General features: G+C 37.4%; 1 protein-coding gene across 5 annotated transcripts in view; it reads right to left on the reverse strand.

Moving 5' to 3' along the window:
- Window positions 1-424: 424 nt before the first annotated feature.
- The window catches only part of LOC117906716 (mechanosensitive ion channel protein 2, chloroplastic-like), a 37,976-nt gene continuing 13,251 nt past the window's right edge, over window positions 425-25,149 (reverse strand). For 3 of the 5 annotated variants that reach the window (XM_034819878.1, XM_034819877.1, XM_034819879.1), the window contains exons 5-14: window positions 14,698-14,821; window positions 14,502-14,602; window positions 14,306-14,419; window positions 8,602-8,662; window positions 7,746-7,895; window positions 7,558-7,668; window positions 7,163-7,330; window positions 6,933-7,046; window positions 3,770-3,826; window positions 1,247-2,400 (exon numbers count right to left, since the gene is read on the reverse strand). In XM_034819878.1, the coding sequence (XP_034675769.1) occupies window positions 1,915-2,400; window positions 3,770-3,826; window positions 6,933-7,046; window positions 7,163-7,330; window positions 7,558-7,668; window positions 7,746-7,895; window positions 8,602-8,662; window positions 14,306-14,419; window positions 14,502-14,602; window positions 14,698-14,821 (1,486 nt within the window). In that variant the 3' untranslated portion in view covers window positions 1,247-1,914. Of the gene's footprint in view, window positions 561-1,246; window positions 2,401-3,769; window positions 3,827-6,932; window positions 7,047-7,162; window positions 7,331-7,557; window positions 7,669-7,745; window positions 7,896-8,601; window positions 8,663-14,305; window positions 14,420-14,501; window positions 14,603-14,697; window positions 14,822-15,919; window positions 16,046-25,149 lie in introns of those variants that run through there. The other 2 variants (XR_004649879.1, XM_034819880.1) reach the window with 2 other exon arrangements.

Raw genomic sequence — 25,149 nt, forward strand, 5'->3', positions numbered from 1 at the left:
ACTCCTGTTGAGGTTGTGAGTCTTTTCTGCAGGGACCAGTTGCGGCGCTCACACACCAACGAGGGTTACATCCTAGTGGAGCACCTAAAGCTTCCTTGCCTCTTCCTCCCCTTTTGAGGCACCTTTTTAGTTTTGTGAAGGTGTCACTGCATTGGTTCAAAATCCCAACTCAGTGAACTTCAAGGGAGGTTTTCATTATCCTGTGTAATTTGCCCTAATGAATTATGGCACAATAGAAAGACACATTTTGGCAGTCACATTCTAAACTTCGATTAAATGATATATTGATACATATCACCATGTGGGACACCAAACTTGGAAGAACCTGAAGACTTTAAGATCAAACATGGCATTGTCAGGCTCTGACTAAAAGACTTAAAGACTTATTTATAGGACTCCAAACCTTGACAAAATCAATTCATAATTGCAGAATAAGAGCTCCTAATATAAAACAAATTATCAAATCATAATCAATGTGGGACAAAGATTCCTAAAATAAATCAAACTCTTAATTGAGCCAAAAACCAACATTGTTATCTCTGTTGCTAGGGTTAAGATACCTGCATGATTTATCATATGTATATCATAAAGCCACCCTTTAAAACAGAGCTTCAAGCATTTAGGATGAGATCAAAGTTGATGACGAACCTAAGCTCAACCAGAATTAATAATGTAAATTTCATTCACCTCCCTTGAGATTTAGGTCAAATACACTTACTGGTCATGAATTTAAAATTTCATTGAATACATCTCTTATTTTGAATAAGGAGATGTGAGTGAAAATAACAAATAACAAGAGTAAGGAATGTCTTTTATGAAATTTTAAATTAATAGTGCCTCGATATATTTAACCAAAAGTCAAGGGAAGTGAGCAAAATTAACCATAATAAACAATCAACCCGAATCCAAATTAGTCCAGCCTTTAACCTGAAATACAACTCAAGCCCAAAACTACCATATTTTTTTTAAGATTAAGCTGAGATTAGACTAAGGATTGATACAGTTATATGATTCAAAATCCACCCACGGTGTTTTTTATTTTTATTTTCTTTATATGTTTATAAGAAATTGAATTAGTAAATGGATAACATTTCAAGATAATAAAAAAAGAAGTGATAATTATAATTTGATATTTTTCCTTAAAGATCTAAATAAATAAATAAATTAAATATTATCATTTAAGATAATAATATAAGTTATAAATATTATAAAAATATTAAATTGAGTTCGGGTTAGGTTTAAATTATTCAAACCTTTGCCCAAACCTGACTTGAACTAAAGTTCGGATTGAAAAAAAATTTAACCCAAACCCAACCCAAGTATTAAGAATGATTATCCAAGTCTGCCTAGTTTTGCATGGTGTAAAACCAAAGAACATGTTATCACCTTTGTACATCTCGCTGACAGCTCGATGTTGCGCTAGGAGCTGAAATGGTGTCAAACCAATGAACATATGATCACTTTTCTACATCCCGCTGACAGCTTGATATTGCACCCGTAGCTGCTGATATCTTTTTTCTTTCTTATCCTTGCCACTGGGGGCTGAATCATTACCATTCCAGCAGGCAGCCAATTCTTTTGACTCTCGGTGCTAGGACACAACCCTTTCTTCTTCCTCAATTGAGCCTTCAAGAGCTACACCAAGAATAATGTTGTCTAAGGCAGGGATGGCTATTGATACTCTTATCTCCATCTTGCTTTGCCAGTGAAGTTGCAGAAGGAAGAATATCTGCTTTTCTAGTGCCAGATTCTGGGAAGTTCAGAGAGGGATTCTCAAAAGCTGATCCACCTTGGTTTTGGTCCTCAGGAATCAGTCCCACTGTCTCCTCCCTCACCTTTTCCATGCCTACCTCAGACCGCTGTTTTTCATGGTTATTTGGGGTTGAACCATCAGTCACCATATTTTCAATTTTGTCAGATATTGATGTTTCTGAAACCTTGTAGTTTGGAGTTGGTGATTGATGTTGCTGCAATGTTGTCAGCTGTTGTGGAGTCACTATTTGATGACGCTCCAGCCTTGGAACCTGGCTTCGAATCAGATTTTCTGTTTGCTTTAATCTTGGCATCCTTTTCTAGAATTGACGATGCCCCAGCCTTGGAACCTGGCTTCAAATCAGATTTAGGCCTTGCTTCAATTTTTGCATCCTTTTCTTTGTTCCGACGTGCTGAACCTGTGGAAGCCTTGATTTTATCATCACCATTCATTTTATAAGAGGGCTCAATCTGCAGGAGTGGACGGTTAGCAGCTGCTTGGGAGCAGGTGAATACGGGGTCAGCAAATGGAATATTTTCCATTTCCATGTCAGCCACACTGTATTCTTTCTGAACCGTACGAATGGGTGTTGCAAGGCGAGCTTGATGATGGCTGACAACTCTGAGGAGATCCAAGAGTATTGCTTCCTGATTCATCAAACAATGATTGATCTTATGCAATCTTTCCGGTTACTAACAGAATATAGCAAGAGAAATAATGTAAAAAAACCAACACTGAGGAAAATAACAGTAATGCATACTGACGAACACATCCATTATAATGTGTCATCAGTAAAAGAGCTATGTGAGGAACACACAAGTCTTAAGGCATATCCATTATAATGTATCATCAGTAAAAGAGCTATGTGAGGAACACACCAGTCTTAAGACCTCACAGGATCTTTGAATCAATCTCTATCATCAATTTTTCCAATTCCTAGTGGAGCCTCCAGGAAATTCAGTTGGGTGCTCTAAAAAAAATATCAAAATTTTGGTTGCTGACTCAAGATTTCACATCTCCAGTAAAAGCAAATGAATGATCGGACAAACCCCCAGCATCCTATTCTGACTCATCAGGTATGTATTACAGTAGCATAACAAAAGAACAAAAAAGTATGAACATCCACATAAATGGGATATTGAACAAAACCCATTAAGACTGTGTTGTGTCTGGATAAGATGATAGAACTGATTATCATAGTAACCAATGGCTACTGAGGAATGAATCGGGATTACATTTACAACTCTTGGTTACTTCACATCTCTAAGAAAGCATTTCAAACCTCCATCCCTCAAACCCAATCCACCCGTGACGAGATTCATATTCAGATTAGTGGAATCAGGTTTACTTGAAAATTAATGTATTGTCATGGAGATACTCTAGAATTATAATCCCCACTATGAAGATGATCCTGTTTGACTGCTAGAAAGTTTAAACTTATGTTTGGTTCCCAGAAAATTTGAGGGAAAATAGATAGGAAAAGTAAATAAATAATTAAAATCAATAAATCCTTTTTATATGGTACTTCAAACTTATTTAATTTATTTTAACTCTTTATATAAAATTAAATAATTTAAAAATATATAAGTTTCTCACTAATTTTGATTATATTTTATTTTATTTCATATTTTTCATAAAAAAAATCATGTTTCTTTCCTTGGTACTTTAGCATAAAGGCTCACAAAGTAGCAAATGGTTCAATTGGGATGGGGATTAAATTTACAACTCATGATCACTCACATTTCTAAGAAAACTTCTCACCAAAATGTTGCAAAACCTCCAATCCACCCAAGAAAAGAGACATAGATTCAGATTAGCAACTGGAATCAGATTTACTTGAAAACTAATACATTTACACGAGGTATTCTAACATTATAATCATCAATATGCAGATAATCAACAATGGTTCAATTTGGATTCAGAAATAAATACTATTTTGCAACATAAAAGCTCACAGTTGCATACATGTATGAAGCATATACTCAATGATATCTGATTATAATGAACTGCACTTACCTTGACACACAGGTACTCTTCAATACGTGAGGTTTTCACAAAGCAAGATACCAAGATCTGTAACAAAAGAAGGACCAATTAACAGATATTGATATTGGAAAAAGCCTACTACAACCTGTTGTTCTATTTCTAGCACTTTAGAAAGATAACTGAGGTCAAAGCAAGTAAATGGCGAACTGAAGTGATGGTTGAAGTTGGCCAAACAGATGCCTAAAAGACACTACCGGCCTTTAAATGCTGAGGTAGAACTTTAGCTAATATATGAATGTGAGAGATCAAGAGTATATCTTTATATATGTTGGAAAGTGTCTCATATTCTATTTTGAGTGGATTTGAAAGTTGTTGATATTTTCCTAATAGGATATATTCATATAAGGGACTTTCCTATTATTATAAAGCAAACATCCTATTGTGAGATCCTCTTTTAGGAATCGACAATCACATAATAAGTTTCTTATGTGGAATATTTCTATGTAATTACGAATATATATAAGATATTTTAATTGAAAGAGATAGTCTCTTTTTGGGTGGAATTGGGACCTTAGGATTTGAGAGCTTTAAGATTGTAGTCTACTTAAACAATAGTGAAAGTTCTTCTTTGTCTTTGCCTGTGGATGTAAGCTTTAGGTCAAATCATGTAAGTCGTTGTACACTTTGTGCATCTTCTATTTTTGTTATTTTATTTTCTTCTTTCTATTATTATTCTTTATCGTTATTTTTCACAAAAAAATCTGGAATCAAAGCTTAACTTGTTAAACTTGGAATGACGACAAAGTTTTTCAGAAAGAAACAATTTCAATTTATGGTACACTAAGATGTATGTCTTGTTGGCTCAGCAACAGCTGTCCAAAGCACTAAAAAATAGAGATACTCTACCAACAACAATGTCTAATGTAGATAAGAATGAACTTATAAGGAGAGGGCACAATGTTATTTTATTGTGCTTGGGTAATGAGGTAGTTCATGAGGTTATAGAAGATAATATAATTGTCAAGTTATGGTTGAAGCTAGTAAGTCTGTATACGACCAAACCTCTTACAAATTGCTTGTGTATTTGAAGAAGTGGTTGTTCAATCTTAAGATGAAAGAAGGTAAATCCATTAAAGACCACCTTGATGAGTTCAATAAAACTACTATGGATTTGAAGAATATTGATGTTAGAATTGATGATAAAGGCCAAACTATAATTTTGATATGCACCATACCAAATTCTTATGAGCATATTGTAGATACCATAAAGTATAGTAGAGATGCTCTCTTCATAGAAGATGTTAAGGTAGCCTTGAACTTAAAGAAAATGAAGAAAATGGTGTCTGAGAGTAAAGAAGAAAGCTCAATTGAAGGTTTAGTGGCTAGAGGGAGAACAACAAAGGACAATCTAGATTTAAATCAAAGTCTAAGGAAAACAACAAGTGTTTCAATTACAACAAAGTAGGACACTAAGTGAGAAATTGTGCAGAACGTAAAGGGAAAGAAGCTTCTAATTCCGGCAATACAACAGTTGTACAGATACCGCAGTTGTTGTTTCAATTACTAGTAGTAACATAAGATGATGAGTGGAACCTTGATTCAGGATGCTCTTATCATGTCTCCCAATAGGGATTAATTTAATATCTATCAATTGATGATGGGAAGATTCTTATGGGAAACAATGTATGATGTTAGGTTGTTAAGATAGACACAATTTGAATTAAAATGTATGATGGAATTATAAGAATATTAATTGATGTAAAGCATGCTCTAGAGCTGTAAAAAAATTGATTTCTTACTCCAATGGATGCACATATAAAGTTGGAGGTGGAGTTATGAGAATCTCAAAGGGTGCTCTTGTTGTGATGAAATGGTAAAAATTTAATGGTCTTTATACATTTCAAGGTAACAAAGGTGCAACTACAGTTTCGACCTCAGAATAAATTTTAGAGACTACCAAATTGTGGCATATGCAGCTTAGGCATAATGAGATAAGGTTAACAATTTTGAGCCAACAAGGTTTGCTTAATGGACAAAAAATAGGAGAGCTAGATTTTTGTGAACATTGTGTGTTTGGGAAAAGAAGGTAAGGTTAAATTTAGTGTAGTTGTTCATAGAACTAAAGGTGCTTTATTTATATTCATTCAGATATTTGAGGTCCATCTCACACTATATCACATAGTAGTGGAAGATAAATGTTAATCTTCATCGATGCTTACTTCAAAAAAGTCTGAATACATAACTTGAAACATACAAATGATATTGGGAAGTTCAAGCAATGAAATCTATATTTGAGAAGCAAATGGGACAACAAATCAAACACTTGAGAACTAACAATGGCATGGAATTATGTGAGAAATAATTCAATGAGTTTTGCAAGAATGAAGGTATTGTAAGACACTGCACAGTTAGGCATACTCCACAATAGAAATGTGTTGCAAAATGGATTAATAGAACCCTTTTAGAGAAAACACAATGTATGCTTTCAAATGCAAGGTTGTTGAATGTGAATGTGAACGCGAGAGATCAAGAGTATATCTTTATATATGCTGAATGTGTTTCAAATTCTATTTTGAATTAATTTATAAGTTATTGATATTTTCTTAATAAGTTATATTCATGTAAGGAACTTTCCTATTATTATAAAGGAAACATCATATTGTGAGATCTTCTTTTAGGAATAGATATCTTTCATAATTATATAATAAGTTTCCTATATGAAATATTCTTATGTAATTAGGAATATATATAGGAAGAGATTTTGATTAAAAGAGTCTCCTTGTGGGTACAATTAGGCTCTTCTTCATCTTCACTCGTGGATGTGGCCGTAGTGGCAAAGCTAGAAAATAAGTTAAGGATAGGAATTAATTTCAAGGGGCAAACAAAGAGATTAAATGGTCATATAGCTTGGTGATAAAAACTAAAGAAGCTAATCCATAAAGAAAGGATCAAATTCCCATCTTGGCAAAAAAAAATAAAATGAAGAAAAGCCAAAAAACATTGTGCCTTGGACAAATTTGACTCCAAAGCCCTTCTACTGTTAGGGGTATATCCTTGAAAAAAGAAAAGTGACTTATAAGAAAACTTTTTCCAAAAGCTATCTTGCTCATAAAATAAAATAAATAAATAATAATAAAAAAACTTTTTATGAAAGTATGATCAATTAATGGGAAAAACTGCATGATGGCCATACCAAAAGGGCCTGGTTCTCTGGATCGATATAGTCCAGAAACACTCTTCTATGCAACCTTTGCTGCTCTATTTGAGGATTTTTGGATAAAACCTTGCGCATATCAGCTACAACATTCTGTAACCAGAAAAGAGATAACCCAATTCATCAAATGAAGTGAAAGGACCAAAACCAAGTGCTTAAGTAGACAAGATCTAGTTGAGAGGTAGATAAACCAATTTTTGCTCACTCACATTAATCTTATCGACATCCAAGTGGCTGATGGCAAGTTGTGTCTTGATGCGCCAATGAGTTCTCTGGCTGAGATTCCTCACAACATTCACTGTGAATTTGTTGTTTGGAACATGAACTGCTTCACGATCATCACCTCTTATGATTGTTGGTGACCACCAACCCACACGCTGAAGTAATATGTATTATTATTACAAAAAAGCAGAAAGACAAGGTCTGACAATTCCTACCTTATTCATATTGCAAAACAACCAAGTTGCTAATATCACCTCTTTTTTTTTTTTGATTGGTAAAAGTTGCCAATCTCACTTATGTTAAGCAGAGGCAGTGGAAAGGCCTTCTTTCTCTTAGCTATATTACCTTTCTAAAATCTCTGTGGAAAAGAGTGAATACAAACCTCAACTGTACCAGAAACTTCAGAATCTTTAATCTTTGTTTGAATCCGTTCATTCACAGCAAATGGTCGTGTTGCATGGATCATTACACTTGAAAGGAAATTTGTGAATATCTGAATGAATTAAAAAATGAGAATCAAGCTTTTTGGTAAATGAAGATCCACCCAGTTAACAGAAAAGGTGTCTTTACCTCACGACCAGCAAGAGTAAGCAATACTGTGCCAAGACCCCCAGCAGTTAGCCATTTCTGGGTGGGAAAACCCAGCAACTCCATGAACAATGAAACAGCAGCAACCCATATTGCAGTATAAACAGCTTTCCCGGCAGACTGGAAGCCAATCTGCCAAAAGCAAGAAAACATTGTTGTAGAATAATAATTATTCGTTGCATCTAGAAGTGCCTTGAGATACCTGACTATCATTTAATAGCTCCCTAACCAAAAATGTCAGACCCAAAAAAAAAAAAAAAAGAAAGAAAGAAAGAAAGAAAAAAGAAAAGTATGTTACAATGCTTCCCATGGAGGATAATGAATCAAGACGTAATTTCCGGAGTGCCTAGGCATTTGAAAAAAAAAAAAAACCAAAAAAGAGGAAAAAATCATCTCTTTGGCTTCTCAATTTTCTCACAAAGATTCACACTGCAGAGTGGATCATTCCAAAGAATAAAGGAAGTTGACTAAGTTTGAATTTTATTACTTTAATTACTACATTTATTCACTCAAAACTTTTTTGACTTAGGAGGAAATGACAATAATGCTTTTCCCCAGTAAGTGAAAAAGGAAAATAATACAAAGGCATTGGATTATATAAAAACTAAATTCAAAATTTATTTTTGGCTCAACAAATCATCCACATTAAGTAATTACCTCCTTTCAAGGAACTAGTAGTAAATTATCATGCTACTTATTTGATCATGTTTCATTAAATTAATTTTTTCCAAAACATGTACCACAGTGAGCTGTGAGGCAATTTAGCATGACAGAACATGATAAGCAACAGAGCAAAAAAAAAAAAAGCTGCATCATTTCTAAAGTAGCAGAAACATACATTTCTAGCATCACTGGAGTCATTGCTTTCCATGAAGAATTTTTGTACTTCTTGAATCAAGCTGCACAAAAAGAATATGAACACTTAACCACTCAAATGCATACCCCACATACCTCAATCCAAATGATTGGAAAATCAACAAGATGGACACCAATAAAATAAATACAAAAAAAAAAAAAAACACACACACACACACACAAGCAAACAAAAATGTGAAAGGTTGGAAAGATGATATATATTTATGGCAACAAAAACAGAAGTAGAAAAGCTCTTTCAACAAAACATGCTAGTTAAAAACATTTTGTTTTGATAAGTAAGTGCGAGCGTACTAGAATAAAAAGAAGTATACACAATGTATACAAAGCAACCAAAAACCCAAAAGAAGGGTGGGAATATAAAAACTATCGGTTGCACCCTACAAAGAGCCTATCCAATCCACAAACTCTAAAAATGATAACGATCCATCCCCAATATACATTCTTACCCACTCCCAAAAAAGAAATTCAAGAAAGATCCCTTAATTGTTTGATCAAAACTTTCACAGGTATCAAAAGCTCTCCTATTTCTCCCACTCCATAAGGTCTAGAACCCGCATAATGGAGCAACCTTCCAAGACCTTTTTTTTTTTTTTTTCCAACAGAATAACCTTGCCAACTTAGAAGAAACCCCGTAACTAAAGAGTGCATCACCCACTGTACACCAAATAGAGCAAAAATCAACTACCACAAAACTCATGATTTTATGCAATGAAGAAGAATGTGATCACGCGTTTCTTCTTCTTCTTTGCACATGTAGCATTTGTTGGGAATCCTCCAACCCATCCTTTTGAGCTGATCCAAGGTCAGAATCCTAGCCCAATTTGCTTCCCAAGAAAATAAGCTAACTCTCACTAGGACCCAAGAATTCCAAACAATGTCATGAGGGAAAGGCTCCATTCCCCCATTCACCAAGGAGGAGTAAAGAGATTTTACAGAGAAGTTACCATTCTTTGACCTCAGCCACACCATAGTATTTTCAGAGTCCAAGTTAATGGAGTGGTTATACAATCTCTTAAAAGAAGCATCAACCTTCTCCAGCTCCCAATCATGCAATTGTCTAACAAACCTAGGGCTCCAACTACTATTGTCCCAAATATCCTTCACCCAAGCATCTTTTGAGAAAGCTATAGAATAAAGGGCCGGAAATAAGTCCCTCAAGGTTGTGTCTCCACACCACTTGTCTGTCCAAAACTTCACCCTGTTGCCAAAACCAACCTTGAAACCTGTTTTATCTTTGAGCACTTCCTAAACACTTCTGATTGCCTTCTACACCTCCACTCCATATTCCTCTCTTACTTCTTTAAAGCACCACCCTCCTTCTTGTTGCCCATACTTTCCTATAATTACTGTTGAATATAATGTATTTATAGTGTATAACCTTTCCTTGTTAATATAGGATACATGTATGGTAGTTAGGACTCCTAGCCTTGTATATATATATATTTCTCAATTGTAAGTAGATCATCACATTAATGAGAATTAAGGTCTTTCTTCTTTCTCTCTCTCAACATGGTATCAGAGCCAAGGAAGAAAACCTAATTCTTTCCTGTTTCCCGTGTCATCAACTCCGGGAAACCTTCCGGTGACCGTGTTTCATTCCGGTCACCTTCCCCATCTCCCAATACTTTCCGGTCATTCGGATCGTCGACAGAAACTACTCACCGCCGGCGAATTTTTCCGGCGAACTTTCCGGCGAACTTTTCCGGCGACGTATTTTTCCGACACCGACCATACCAGAAGGAGCGCCTGGAGGAGATCTACAACTTTTGTGAAGGCACCGGCACCAAAAAAGCATCCACGCGCCGCCCACGCGCACGTTTCCGTCCGGCGGCTGCATCTCACGCGCCGGCGCGTGAGGGCGCGTGAGGGATTTTCCGGCGACGCGCCTCCTCCAGCAGCCTCGCCTGACGCCGACCAGCCTCCCTACCTCCCTGGTTCTCCCATTCGAGCCCTGCACGTACCTCTTTTGGGGATTTTTGTCTCCGTCGGCCCTCCAAACAGTCTTTCCGGCGAAGCTCCGACTACTTTTTCTCCACTCCAATCCCTGCACGTGCCTTGGGAAGTGTTCTTCTACCTTTCTGGTGGTACCACGCCGCGATCTGAGGCCGTGTCCCTTTTTCGGTGGTGCCACGCCGCAATCTGAAGCCGTATTAGGGCTCTCTTCGATCCAAACATACTTCATTCTCCAGATAAGTAGATATGACTACTAAAAATTCCATTTTTTCCGCTGTTATATCTGGATCTCCTATGATTACTTCGGAGAAATTGGTTGGCAGTGACAATTATCTTTCCTGGTCTGCCTCTGTTGAACTTTGGTTTATGGGTCAAGGATATGAGGATCACTTGATTACACAGGAGGCAGATATCCCTGAGGTTGACCGCGTACAGTGGAGGAAGATAGATGCACAGTTATGTAGTGTATTATGGCAATCGGTTGATCCAAGATTCTTCTTCATCTTCGGGCCTACAAAACTTGTTTTAAATTTTGGACTCAGGCCAAAGGATTATATACAAATGATATCCAGCGTCTTTATAAGGTGGCTTCTGCTATTGTCCATCTCAGTCAACAGGACTTGGATCTATCTACTTATATTGGCCAGATTGCCTCTCTTAAGGAGGAGTTCTTGACTGTGATGCCTCTTACTCCTGATGTTGGGGCTCAACAAACACAGCTTGACAAGTTCTTCATGGTTCTTACTCTTATTGGCCTCCGTCCGGATCTTGAGCCTGTCCGCGATCAGATTCTTGGTAGTTCATCAGTTCCGTCCTTGGATGATGTGTTTGCTCGCCTCCTCCGTATCTCCTCCACTCAGACTTTGCCATTTGATAGCACTTCAGATTCTTCTGTGTTAGTTTCTCAAACTAACTCTCGAGGAGGCCGTAGTGGTACCCGAGGTAGAGGTCAACGTCCGCATTGCACCTATTGCAATAAACTTGGCCACACTCGCGATCGTTGCTATCAGTTACATGGACGACCTCCTCGCACTGCCCATGTGGCCCAGTTCTCTGAGTCTCCGCTGCCTCAAGCTCCGAGTTCTTCTGCATCTCAGGCTTCTGTTGCCTCTGTTGCCCAGCCTGGTAATGCCTCTGCCTGCCTTACCCACACATCTTCTCTTGGACCCTGGATTCTAGATTCTGGAGCTTCTGATCACTTATCTGGTAATAAGGATCTTTTCTCCTCTATTACTACTACCTCTGCTTTACCTAATGTTACCTTAGCTAATGGTTCTCAAACTGTGGCTAAAGGTATTGGTTTGGCCCTCCCTCTGCCTTCTCCTAATGACTTACCCATTGCTGTTCGGAAAGGTACTCGCTCTACTCGTAATCCTCATCCTATTTACAATTTTTTGAGTTATCATCGATTATCTTCACCCTATTCTGCTTTTGTTTCTGCTATATCCTCTGTTTCTCTTCCAAAGAGCACCCATGAAGCTCTTTCCCATCCAGGCTGGCGACAGGCAATGGTGGATGAAATGGCTGCTCTGCACTCTAATGGCACTTGGGATCTTGTTGTTTTACTCTCGGGTAAATCTACCGTTGGCTGTCGTTGGGTCTACGCAGTTAAGGTTGGTCCTGATGGTCAGGTTGATCGCCTTAAGGCCCGCTTAGTTGCTAAAGGCTATACTCAGGTTTATGGTTCTGATTATGGTGACACATTCTCTCCGGTTGCCAAGATTGCTTCTGTCCGTCTGCTTCTCTCCATGGCTGCCATGTGTTCTTGGCCTCTTTATCAATTGGATATTAAAAATGCCTTCCTTCATGGTGATCTTGCCGAGGAAGTTTATATGGAGCAACCTCCTGGTTTTGTTGCTCAGGGGGAGTCTGGTTTAGTATGCAGGTTACGCCGTTCTCTATATGGCTTGAAACAATCTCCTCGAGCATGGTTTAGCCGTTTTAGTTCTGTTGTTCAAGAGTTTGGCATGCTTTGCAGTACAGCAGACCATTCAGTTTTCTATCATCATAACTCTTTGGGGCAGTGTATTTATCTGGTTGTTTATGTGGACGACATCGTCATTACAGGCAGTGATCAGGATGGTATTCAGAAACTAAAGCAACACCTTTTTACCCACTTTCAGACCAAAGACTTGGGGAAACTCAAGTATTTCTTGGGAATTGAGATAGCTCAATCCAGTTCTGCTGTGGTCCTTTCCCAAAGGAAGTATGCTTTAGACATCCTGGAAGAAACTGGTATGTTAGACTGTAAACCGGTAGACACACCTATGGATCCGAATGTCAAACTTGTACCAGGACAGGGGGAGCCTTTAGGAGACCCCGGGAGATATCGACGACTCGTAGGTAAATTGAACTATCTCACCATTACTCGTCCAGACATTTCTTTTCCTGTGAGTGTTGTTAGTCAATTTCTACAGTCACCATGTGATAGCCATTGGGATGCTGTAATCCGCATTCTTCGATATATCAAAAGTACACCAGGCCAAGGTGTGTTGTACGAGAACAGAGGTCATACTCAGGTTGTTGGTTACACAGATGCAGATTGGGCTGGCTCACCCACAGATAGACGTTCCACTTCAGGGTACTGTGTTTTTATTGGAGGTAATCTAATATCTTGGAAGAGTAAGAAACAAGATGTAGTGGCCAGATCTAGCGCTGAAGCCGAGTATCGAGCTATGGCTTTGGCAACATGTGAACTCATATGGTTGAGACATCTTCTTCGAGAGTTGAGATTTGGAAAGGATGAACAGATGAAACTCATATGTGATAACCAGGCCGCATTACATATTGCATCCAATCCAGTCTTTCATGAAAGGACCAAACATATTGAAGTTGACTGTCATTTCATTAGAGAGAAGATCGCATCAGGATGTGTTGCTACAAGTTTTGTTAATTCAAATGATCAACTAGCTGACATCTTCACTAAATCTCTCAGAGGTCCTAGGATTAAATATATTTGTAACAAGCTTGGTGCATATGACGTATATGCTCCAGCTTGAGGGGGAGTGTTGAATATAATGTATTTATAGTGTATAACCTTTCCTTGTTAATATAGGATACATGTATGGTAGTTAGGACTCCTAGCCTTGTATATATATATATTTCTCAATTGTAAGTAGATCATCACATTAATGAGAATTAAGGTCTTTCTTCTTTCTCTCTCTCAACAATTACCCATTTCCAAAGAGGGTTCCTTTTGCACACAAATCTTCAAGACCATTTTCCTAAGAGAGCTCGATTAAGAATTGATAAGTTTCTAATGCCCAAACCCCCTTTTTATTTTTCCAAGCAAACAATTGCCCAATATACCAAATGCAGCTTGTGAAGCAACACCCCCCCTTCTCAAAGAAAATCCCTTTGAATCTTTTCTAATCTCATAGCTACCCTTTTCGAGATGGGGAATAGAGACATAAAATAAATTGGCAAACATTAGGATGCGCCAACCACTAAAGCAGGACTCATGCCAACGCATCAAAAGTTAGAATAAGGCATTTGGCTTATTATTGAACCTTTTTAGCATTAACAATAATAAATAAATAAATAAAAATAAAATAAAAAACAAGTTTTTGACTACAACGATTCCTCAATAACTCCTACCAATCATTTTAAGAATGATCTGCTGCTAAGTGCTTGAACAGCACTATGATTAAATGTTTGATAAACTTATTGGAAAGCTCCTCATGGGACATGATTGTCACAGCAACCACACTCACCTTGATAAACAACAGGCAGAGGCTAGCACCGTTGATAATGATCGTATAAAAATTAGAAGTCGTTGCTTAACAGCCTGGCTCTCTTTTGAAGGTAGAATTATTGGATCCAATGCTCTAAAAATGAACCCTGATATGGTCAGCATAGTAGACTGAACAGAAGTAGATGCTAGTCATGCAGAAATATCATGTTACTGACCGGCAAATAAGCATTGCTCCAATCCATAACAGCAAAGGTCGAAGGTAATAGGTCATAACATAATATGTGCTACTCTTTTTCCAACTACTATTATCAGTCTTCTGCAAGAAATTGCGAAAAAAGAAGCATCAGACAATTAAGGGATTAACAACTGTTGAAAAGATAAAGATAATGGTGAAAGAATAATAGTCTGTACATTGAGGAAAAGGTTCCTGCTAAGACGCATTAGCGGCCCCAGACCCCATGTAGCAAAAGCAACAATGCTAACTGCTGGAACCAATTGAAGTAGAAGAGGGCTTCCTTGTAAAGCATTACATGACCTGCATCATATGATGGAAACTGTGTCAAGATCATACATGTTAAAATGGAAAAGAGAGAAAAAAAAAATATTATTCTGACATCAGTCCACGTAGGTAACGTGTACCAACTTCAAATATGAGCTCAAAAGGCAATCAGGTGTGCAAGATCATTTTCCATTACAAAAATCATTATCCTATGGAACTGACCATTGTCTCATCAGATTGAGCATGAAAACTATCCAAGGATAGAGCAAGCATAGAATTTGTTGACCATTCCAATATTGGTGAAATACTGCCCTCCCACTTGGAGCTGCTTCTAAAGTCCATTTATTTATATTTTAGTGAAGAGCCTCCAAGTTATGTTGCCTTACATTAGCAGTTGCATCTGGTTTAACAAATGTGACATTATATACTCTTTATTATTATTTCAACAGGTAAACAGGGGCAACCAAAGGACAAAGATGTGGACTCAATCGTCCCAGATGTAAGGCACATCATGTTCTTTTAATTCTACAGGACAGATAATGTTCCCAGGTACAAGGTCCCTCCAGCTTAAGACAACCCAAAACAGGCAGTTAGTGCACCGATGATTGCCACATTGTCTAGGATAGGAAGTAAGCCTTTTGGGTTGATTAGTTTTGTGGCTTATGATAGTTTTATTTGCTACTTTACAAAGACTGTAGGCCGCTTGTACTAGATAATTTATATGAATGAAGAGCTATAAAAGAGATGGCTATCTAGACCTATGTGCACTTGATAACAAGAAAGTACAAGAAATATAACTCAAAACACTTCTGGAAGAATTGATCAAATGAGCAGATGAACCTCAAACAAATTTTCTTTTAATGCCCGACCATGGTATTAGCAAAGATATTAACAATCACAGGTGGACACAGATAAATGTATGCAATGTAGAGTTTATTGATTGATGCGGCATAACTACAACACAAAAAGATTTGATTATCCAATCCAAGGGACTAACTCTCACAAACTTATGAACAATAGGCTACAGCAGAAGAAAATGATATTTGTATGCAGGTAAACCATATAAATCCAGCAGTAGAAATGCAAATATGAAGAAACTCCAAAATTACAAAAAGTAAGAAACAAATAACCTACTTCAGATAAGAGCTCAAAGGCCAATCATGTGCACAAGATCGGTTTTTTAATGACAAAACCCAGTATCATAATCCTGCAGAACTGGACCATTATCTTAAAAGATCAAGCATGGAAGCTATCCGAGGCTAGGCAAGCCTAGAATTTGTTGGCCATGTTGATATTGACGAAATACAGCCCTCCCACTAGGAGCTGCTTCTAAAGTTCATTTATTCATATTGTAGTGAAGCACCAGCATATCATTTTTCCTTACAATTGGCAATTGCATCTGGTTTAACAAATGTAACATCATATGCTCTTTATTACTACTTCAACAGGTAAACAGGGACGGCCCAAGGACAAAGACATGGACTCAATCATCTGAGGTATAAAGTATATCACGTTCTTTTAATTTTATAAGACACATAATGCTCCCAGGTACAAAGTGGTTCCAGCTTAAGACAACCCAAAACAGGCTGTTAGGGCACAGATGAATGCTACATTATCTAGGCAAGGAAGCAGGTATTAAGGATTGGTTAGTGTGGAAGACACAGCTGTGACATATACAGTTGTGTGTGTATAGCTGTCTATATCTATGTACAGCTGTATGCACACACAGCTGTGTGGATTTGTGTATATAATCCCTGATTTGTAGGGATCTTTAATATTTCTTTCTTTATTCTTTCTTTCCTACTATTGTATTTATTTCAAGGGTTGTATAGATTTAATATATGAATGAGAAATACAATCTTTCTCCACATGGTATAAGAGCCGATTTAGGCTCCTTGGAATTTTTCTTTTCAGTCTTCATTGCTGAGTTGTGGTACCCTTTTTTCTTTCTTTTTTTTAACCCCAATTTAATAGCCTCCATTGTCATTTCAAAGGCACTCTGCTATATTTTAATTATATCTAGAACAACAAACAAGGAAACTATTTGGTGTATCTACTGAAAAAAGTCCAAATACACAAGGGACCGGTGCTGGAAACTCTATGGAAAGCCTCAAACTTCGAGTAAAGATTGGGACTTCAAGGGTAGACAACAAGGTTTTAAAGGTGGACAACAAAGAATTTAAGCACACTTCATCAACTCTCAAATCAATGAAAACCCATTACAAGAAAGAGGGCTGGCAATGATGTCAAAATATTGTGTGAATGGCCGAATACCTTGGCCTTGATTTTTGTATATTATATATAGACTTTACAAGGATGTTATACATAGAAAGCAAATAAAAGCAAATAAATTCCCGCATGATTCTAGCCCTATACATGTAAACTATAATCTGTCAAATAATGTATGCTAACTGTACAGAATAATAAATGGAGAAATAAGAAAACAATTGTGGGCTAAAATAAGGAAAGAAGTGTGGACAACAAAGTTGTCCTTTGACACCCCCCCTCAAATTGATGCAGGTTGATCAACAAGCATCAATTTGCTACTTAGCAAGCAATGTCAATGACGAGGGAGAGCCTTGGTGAAGATATCAGCAATTTGTAAGTCAGTGGATATAATAGCACTTGTATTATTGGCATGTAGAGGTGTAGGATCGGTCTTAGAAAAATCTAACTCTGCAAGCAAACCTCGAAGCCAAATGATTTCAGAACAAGCAAAAAACATCGCCCGGTATTCAGATTCCGTAGATGACTTAGAGACTCTGTCTTGCTTCTTACTTTTCCAAGAGATCAATGCATCACCTAAGAACACACACCAACCAGTGATGGAGCGACGGTTATCCGCACAAGCAGCCCAATCAGCATCACTATAAGCAGCAAGGCGAGTAGAATTGCCTATAGGAAATAACAAGTCACGAGTAGAAGTGCCTTGAACATAGCATATGATCCTACGGATAGCAGCCAAATGAAGATGACGAGGAGTCTGAAGGAACTGGCTGACTTGCTGTATAGCAAAAGAAATGTTCGGTCTAGTAATGGTGAGATAAACAAGGCTACCCGCCAACTTCCTGTATAAACTGGGATCAGCAAGTAAGTCGTCCTCCTCTTTGCGAAGCTTGACATTTAATTCCATGGGAGTATCAACAGAAGTAGCCCCTTGTAGACCAGCTGTAGCCACCAAGTCACTCGCATACTTATATTGATTGAGGGAAATACCAAAGGGACTATGATGCACCTCAAGACCAAGAAAATATATGAGAAACCCAAGATTTTTCATATGAAAGGACTCGGAGAGATGAGTTCTGAGCTGACCAAGTAAAGCAGAATCGGAACCAGTGATCACAATAACATCAACATAAACCAAAAAAACAACAATACCCATATCTGATTTCCAAAGAAACAAGGAAGTGTCATACTTGCTCTGCATGAATGAAAATTGTAATAAAGTGGTGCAGAATTTATCAAACCAGGCCCTCGGAGCCTGTTTGAGACCATAAAGAGAGCGATGAAGCTTACACACATGTGAAGTCGGAGAGGGAAACAATCTCGGGAGTGGCTTCATATAAATACACTGTTTAAGATCCCTATGAAGAAAAGCATTTTTTACATCCATCTAATGTAGTGGCCAATCACTAGAAGCAGCAAGAGCTAGAATCGTACGAACAGTAGTCATTTTAACCACAGGAGCAAAGGTCTCTTCATAATTGACACCATATTCCTGATTATTCCCAAGTGCAACAAGCTGAGCTTTGTAACGATCCAAACTTCCATCAGATCGGACCTTGACTGAGTAAACCTATTTGCAACCCAAAAGAACAATAGTGGGAGGACAGGGCTTAATGTCCCAAGTGTGATTGGCCTCTAGAGCGGCAATTTCTTCCTGCATAGCTTGTCGCCAACAATCATGCTTGGTAGCATGTGAGTAGCATGTGGGAATATCAAAATTGGACAATGCAGCAGTAAGGGCTGAAATAGAATTGCCAGAATTGGAAGACGGAAATCCATACCTATTCGGAGGTACAAACACTCGAGGAGAGTGACGTACTAAAGGTGTTGGAAGTGCTGCAACTGACTGAATCTGGAGCGTGGTAGGATCAGATATCGGGTGAGCCACCGAAAGAGACTGTGGGCGGGAACGTCTCATATACACAATACCTGGTTGAAAGCGAGAACTAACTGGATGAAGATTTGAGAACTGCTGCTCAAAGGAGGAGAGGATCACAGTAGAAAAGGATGGCACAGTAGAAGAGGATATAGGAAAGAAATGTTGATTTTCAAAGAAAATAACATTCCTAGAAATACGTGTACGATGTAATGTAGGATCATAGCAAACAAATCCCTTTTGACATATATTATATCCCAAGAAAGCACATCGAACAGATTGAGCAGATAATTTATGTCGCTCATGAGGAGGTAAATGAACAAAGCATACACAACCAAAAATACGAAGGTGATCATAACTAGGTTGCTTAGCAAATAAGCAGAAATAGGGAGACTCCATATGTAGGACTTGAGAAGGTAAACGATTAATCAAGTGAGTAGCAGTTTTCAGAGCCTCTACCCAAAACATGGATGGAACAGAAGATTCTAACAAGAGAGTACGTACCACATCTAGGAGATGACGATTTTTGCGTTCGGCAACTCCATTTTGTTGAGGAGTAGAGGGACATGAACGTTGATGAATAATACCCTTAGAAGCCAAGAATGCTTGAAACTCAGTAGACAAATACTCACCACCGGAATCTGTGCGTAATGTCTTAATAGAAGTAGAAAATTGATTGTCAACATACGCTAAAAACTCAGTGAAAGTACAAAAGACCTCAGATTTAGAGCGAAGAAAGTAGACCCAAGTAAATCTGTTATGATCATCAATGAAAGTCACATAATATTTAAATTTCTCATGTGAACTAACCGGGGAAAGTCCCCAAACATCACTATGGATAAGATCAAAGCAGTGAGATGCTCTACTTGCATGCAAAGGGAAGGGAAGAGTTTTACTTTTACCAAGTTTGCAAGAATCACACTCAAGAGATAAAGAAGAACAATCCTTATTACCAGGTAAATCAAAGTACAATACATGAAATAAGATTTGAGTATTGGGATGGCCTAAACGACGATGTCACACCATACAAAGATCTGAAACATTATTACAAGCAAAAGACTTAATAGAAGAAAGTGGAGAAAATTCTGGAACAAGTAAAAATAGTGGAAACAAGCGCCCCACTTTAGGTCCCTTCACGATCAGCTCCCCCGTTACTTGGTCCTGCACAATACAACCATTACCAGAAAAATTAACAACACAATTGTTATCAACTAATTGGCCAACAGAAATAAGATTCGTGGAAAGTTGAGAAGCAAGAAACACATCAGTGAACTTAGAAGAGGCATCGCCGATAGCAGCTATGGGCAAAGAGCTGTCATTGGCAGTCTGAATGGAAAATTGACCAACGTAGGGCCGAACATGACACAAAGCGGTGGGATTATTAGTCATGTGATTAGAGGCCCTCGAGTCCACGTACCAGAGTTTAGTAGAATTGTTACCTTGGAACCCCATTGCTGATAATGCTAAAATTAACATCCGTTGCACCATTTCTGGGGTGCAGTAATCTAGTGCAGGAGGTGCAGGAACAGAGTATGCAGCTGAAGGAGAGTCGTGTGCTGCAGAAGTTGCTACAGGAGGGACAATAACCGAAGTCTGAAATGCTTGGGCCTGACGATTCTGGGGGCGAATACGACATTCTTTGATAATGTAACCCTTCTTCTTGCAATAAGAACAAAACTTTTTAGGACAAGTGGCAGCAATATGCCCATATTCCTTGTAGCAGAAACACTGCAAGTTTTTAGAATGCATAGGTGGTCCGCGTCCTTGGGCAGCATAAGCTACAGTTGCCGTCCCGAAACTACCATGAGATTGCTCCAGAATAGCTTGAGTACTAAGGCGTTGCTCTTCGCGAAGTAACTCACCAAAACAAATATCAAGAGAGGGAACAGGAGATCTGTTCAGTAAAGAGGAGCGAACATATTCATATTCCGGACGTGGTTTCATAAGAAACTGATCACGCCGGGTAGTCTCGTGAATAGTCTAAATAGTTGAGAGAGCGGCAATAGGAACATCCGTTGTAACCAAATCAACATATTCATGCCAAAGAGTAAAAAATGTCGAGTAGTAGTCCTGGATGGAAAGACTACCATGTTGAAACATGGCAATCGCATGTTCTAACTAAAAGCGATGAGCATCGTTATCCTGATGATAAACTTTCTTTAAGTAAGCCCACATAGATTGAGCAGAGTGATGGGACCGCAAGTGGGTGACAATATGAGGCTCCACTCAACCAAGAAGCCAAGACATGATGCATGCATCAAGCACAGCCCATGAAGGAGAAGACCCAACATCTTGAGATTTGTCAAAAGTGGATGGTTTTTCAACATCCGTGCCATCAATATGACCCCAAAGGTCTTTTCCCTTGAGAAAAAGTTCAAACTGAAATGCCCAGGTAGAATAATTTATGTCTGTAAACTTAACACACACAGGTGCGGAATCCATAGAAAATAAATGGAACCCGAGACAAAAAGATGGACCAAAAAAAAAATCCCAGAAGAAAACTGACCCACGACAGCCACAGAAATACTAAGAAAAATGGTTGTGGTTGGGTGTAGCACGGATCAACACAGACTTGATCAAAAGACACGAGAGACACCTCCGAAACCGAGAAGACAGAAAAGAATTTGAGGGAAGAAAAATTAGCAACCTTGCTCTGATACCATGTCAAAATATTGTGTGAATGGTCGAATACCTTGGCCTTGAGTTTTGTATATTATATATAAACTTTACAAGGATGCTATACATGGAAAGCAAATAAAAGCAAATAAATTCCCGCATCATTCTAGCCCTATACATGTAAACTATAATATGTCAAATAATGTATGTTAACTGTACAGAATAATAAATTGAGAAATAAGGAAACAATTGTGGGCTAAAATAAGGAAAGAAGTGTGAACAACAAAGCTGTCCTTTGACAAGTGAACATACTGATCTTAACACTTACTGATCTTAACACGGAAGAGATTGAGAAATCAAAGAATCTCTTAAGGAACCCTTAAGAGTCCTAGTGGAGCTTGTTCTCTCACTCAGTCAGGTAAGTATTCCCCTTCTCTTGATTTTAGTGTCTTAGATGTCTTTCTAGGCTCTTGAGTCATTGACTCCAGAGCTATAGATCATATGACTCATTCCCCACAAAAGTTTAATATCTTTAGCCCATATCCTAATAATAAGAAAATAGTCACCGTTGATGGTTTTCTAGCTACCATGGCTAATCAAGGGGAAGTTCGCTTGAATAAATCTATAGTTTTGAAAAATGTGCTACATGTAACTAAGCTTTCCACCAATCTTGTTTTCATTTGTCGACTTACCAAAGAACTTAATTGTCATGTTTTTTTATGTCTCTCACTATGTATTTTAAGAACAAGATATAGGGAAGACGATTAGACATGCTAGAGAAAATGGACTTTACTAACTTAAATTGTTGTTTAGTCAAAAATAGGACTGGGAGTCAGGTACCCTTATCATTCCTTTTTGAAATCCCATTCACAATAAAAGATAAGATTTGGCTTCATCATCTCGTCTTGGACATCTGTCGTTTGGCATTCTTAAAAATATGTTTCCTTTATCGTTCAAAGGAATTGATGTAGAAAATTTATATTGTGATGTTTGTGAACACCATCGTGTTTTTTTCCTAATAAGTAATAAAAGAGTTCCAATTCCTTTTGAGTTAGTTCACAGTGATATTTGGGGTCCTTCCATAATTCCTAACATTTTAGGCTCTAGATGGTTTGCCTCATTTATAGATGATTGTACTCGAATATCTTGGATCTTTCTTCTCAAACAAAAATCAGATGTGAGTATGGTAAGTGTGTTTATGTATCAGCAATTCAGGTCAAAATTCGCATTGTGTCTCTTAGCCCATACTCATCAAATCCTCCATTGGATACTTGTCTTTTCCGAATTGTTCATGTTTGAAGATGGCTAAAGGAGATGGTAAGTGTTTTTAAAGTGTTGGATGATGGCAAACATTGATCAACCATGTTTTAAACTCTTATCATTTTACTAAAAAATGGATGGTTGCTTATGGAATGTAAAACATAATGTTTAAATCATTTGGATCGATTTCTGATCGATCCAACTTAAGGGTATTAGTCTCTATTGTACCAAGTTCTTTTTATTCTTATCTAATCGATCAAACTTCAACCACATCTGCATTTCTTTAGCTTTTTCCAAATCATTCTCAATTGTTGGATGGATTTTAAAATCCTAATACTTAAGCCCTCTTTCCAAAAGAGAAGAGACGGTTGTAAAAGTGAAAGACCTTGTTTTAAGCTTTAATTTTTCAAACCAAATGGGGAAAGGGTTAGCCTTGAGAGAAAATCACTTGGGTTTGAGTTGAAAATCAATTTTTGAGTGAAAAAAATTCATTCCAAATGGGTTGATTCATTGTGTTATTCATCCTTATTCTCATACTCATCATTTTGGGGTAAAACCAAAATTTCTTCTTGTATGGATTCAAGAAAAGTCGAGATCAAGCTTGGTGTGGACTCCAAGTATGCTCCGGAAGAAGAAAGTGGGTAGCTGAAGTTTAAAGGTTCTAGGCAAGTGGTCTGGGAGAAAATTGAAGGATTGAGCTAGGTAAATCCTTGTACTCAATTAAGTTTCTTCATAGCAAATGTTTTGATCGTTTGAGGCCCATAGTTTTTTATCTCTTTGTAGGTTTTCCACATTAAAATTTTAGTGTCAATATCTCTTTATCTCTATCTCAATTTTTATTAGTTTATGTTTAGCTTATAGAATTTTCATTGATTTATTTTGTTGATTGATTAAGGTTATGAGCTGAAATTGGATCATTAAGGCTTTAAAAGAATATGGTATATTTCAGTTTTTTATGTTGATGATGACAAGGGACATGTGAAACTATAATTTTGTGTTGGTACAATGTATCATGGTTGGGGAGTGTTGATTCATTTGTAAGTAACTTACATTGACTAACTTGTTGAGAGAGTGTTGGTGCATCCATTATTGCATGTGATTTGTTTGTGTGTTAATAGGATCGAAAAAAAAACTCAAAACATTTGAGAAAAATAGGGGAATTGTAAGCATTTGTGAAATACCATCTCAAATTGTTTTAAAAACACCTATTCACCCCCCTTCTAGGTGTTATCCATATGTGAGATTCATCTTTAAGTATTGAATTTCCCAATTTTCACAAAATGGTCAAAACTCAATTTAAAGTGGGAATCAAGAAGTTTAGGTTTGATAATGCAAATGATTACTTCAATCAAATCCTATCTCCTTATTTTCAAAAAGAAAATATTATCCATGAATCCTCTTGCGTTAGTACTTCTTAACAAAATAGGGTTGCTAAAAGAAAAAATTGTCATCTTCTTGCTATTACAAGAGCTGTTTGGTTTCAACAAAATGTTCTTAAATTGTATTGGGGGGAAACAATACTTACCGTTGTTCATCTTATAAAGCAATTGTCGTTTAGAGTTTTAGGGTTCAAAAGGCCAATGGAAATTTTTTCAAAATGCTTCCCAAACTTTACAATGTCTATCAATATTGTTCCAAAAGTTTTTTGTTGTGTTTCTTTTGTCCATGTCCACACTCATAACAAAGATAAACTAGATCCAAGAGCAATTAAGTGCATTTTTGTGGGGTATTTATCAACTCAAAAAGCTTACAAATATTATCATCCTTTGTTGAATATGAAAGCTACTTAAATCATCCTTATCTTTAAAAGGCAACATCATTCATGGAAGATACGAATACAGGAGAATTGTTCTTACTTGACTTGCCCTCACCTATGTCTAAACCCTCACAATCACAATCATCCATGTCTGAGTCTGTGTCTGAACATTCACAAATTCCTAAACCTACAAGTCCTAACCTTAGAAGTCTACCTTTAGGGAAACAAGTTCCCACTTCTACAAGACAAACATTGGTTTACTCAAGAAAGAAAGCAACCATTATTAAACCTGTGCAGGTCCAAGAGTCAAAATTGACCACTTCCTACAAAGTAAATGATCCATTTTCTCCTAGGATTTCTCTGGATTATGTTGATAGTGGTGATCTAAATTTGCCCATTGCAGTGAAAAAAGGCACAAGAACATGTACTTAGTACCCTTTATATCCATTTTCCCATTTTATGTCCTATGACATATTGTCATCATCTTATAGAAATTTTCTCACCAGCCTAAACACCATAGTCATACTAAAGACCTTATCCAAGGCACTAAATAGTAAGAGTGGAAACAAGCTATGGGGGTTAGGATGGAAGCACTTGAAAATAATGGGACTTGGGATGTAGTTGAGTTAA

This window comes from Vitis riparia, chromosome 18 (assembly GCF_004353265.1).
Source record: "Vitis riparia cultivar Riparia Gloire de Montpellier isolate 1030 chromosome 18, EGFV_Vit.rip_1.0, whole genome shotgun sequence".
Taxonomy (NCBI): Eukaryota; Viridiplantae; Streptophyta; class Magnoliopsida; order Vitales; family Vitaceae; genus Vitis; species Vitis riparia.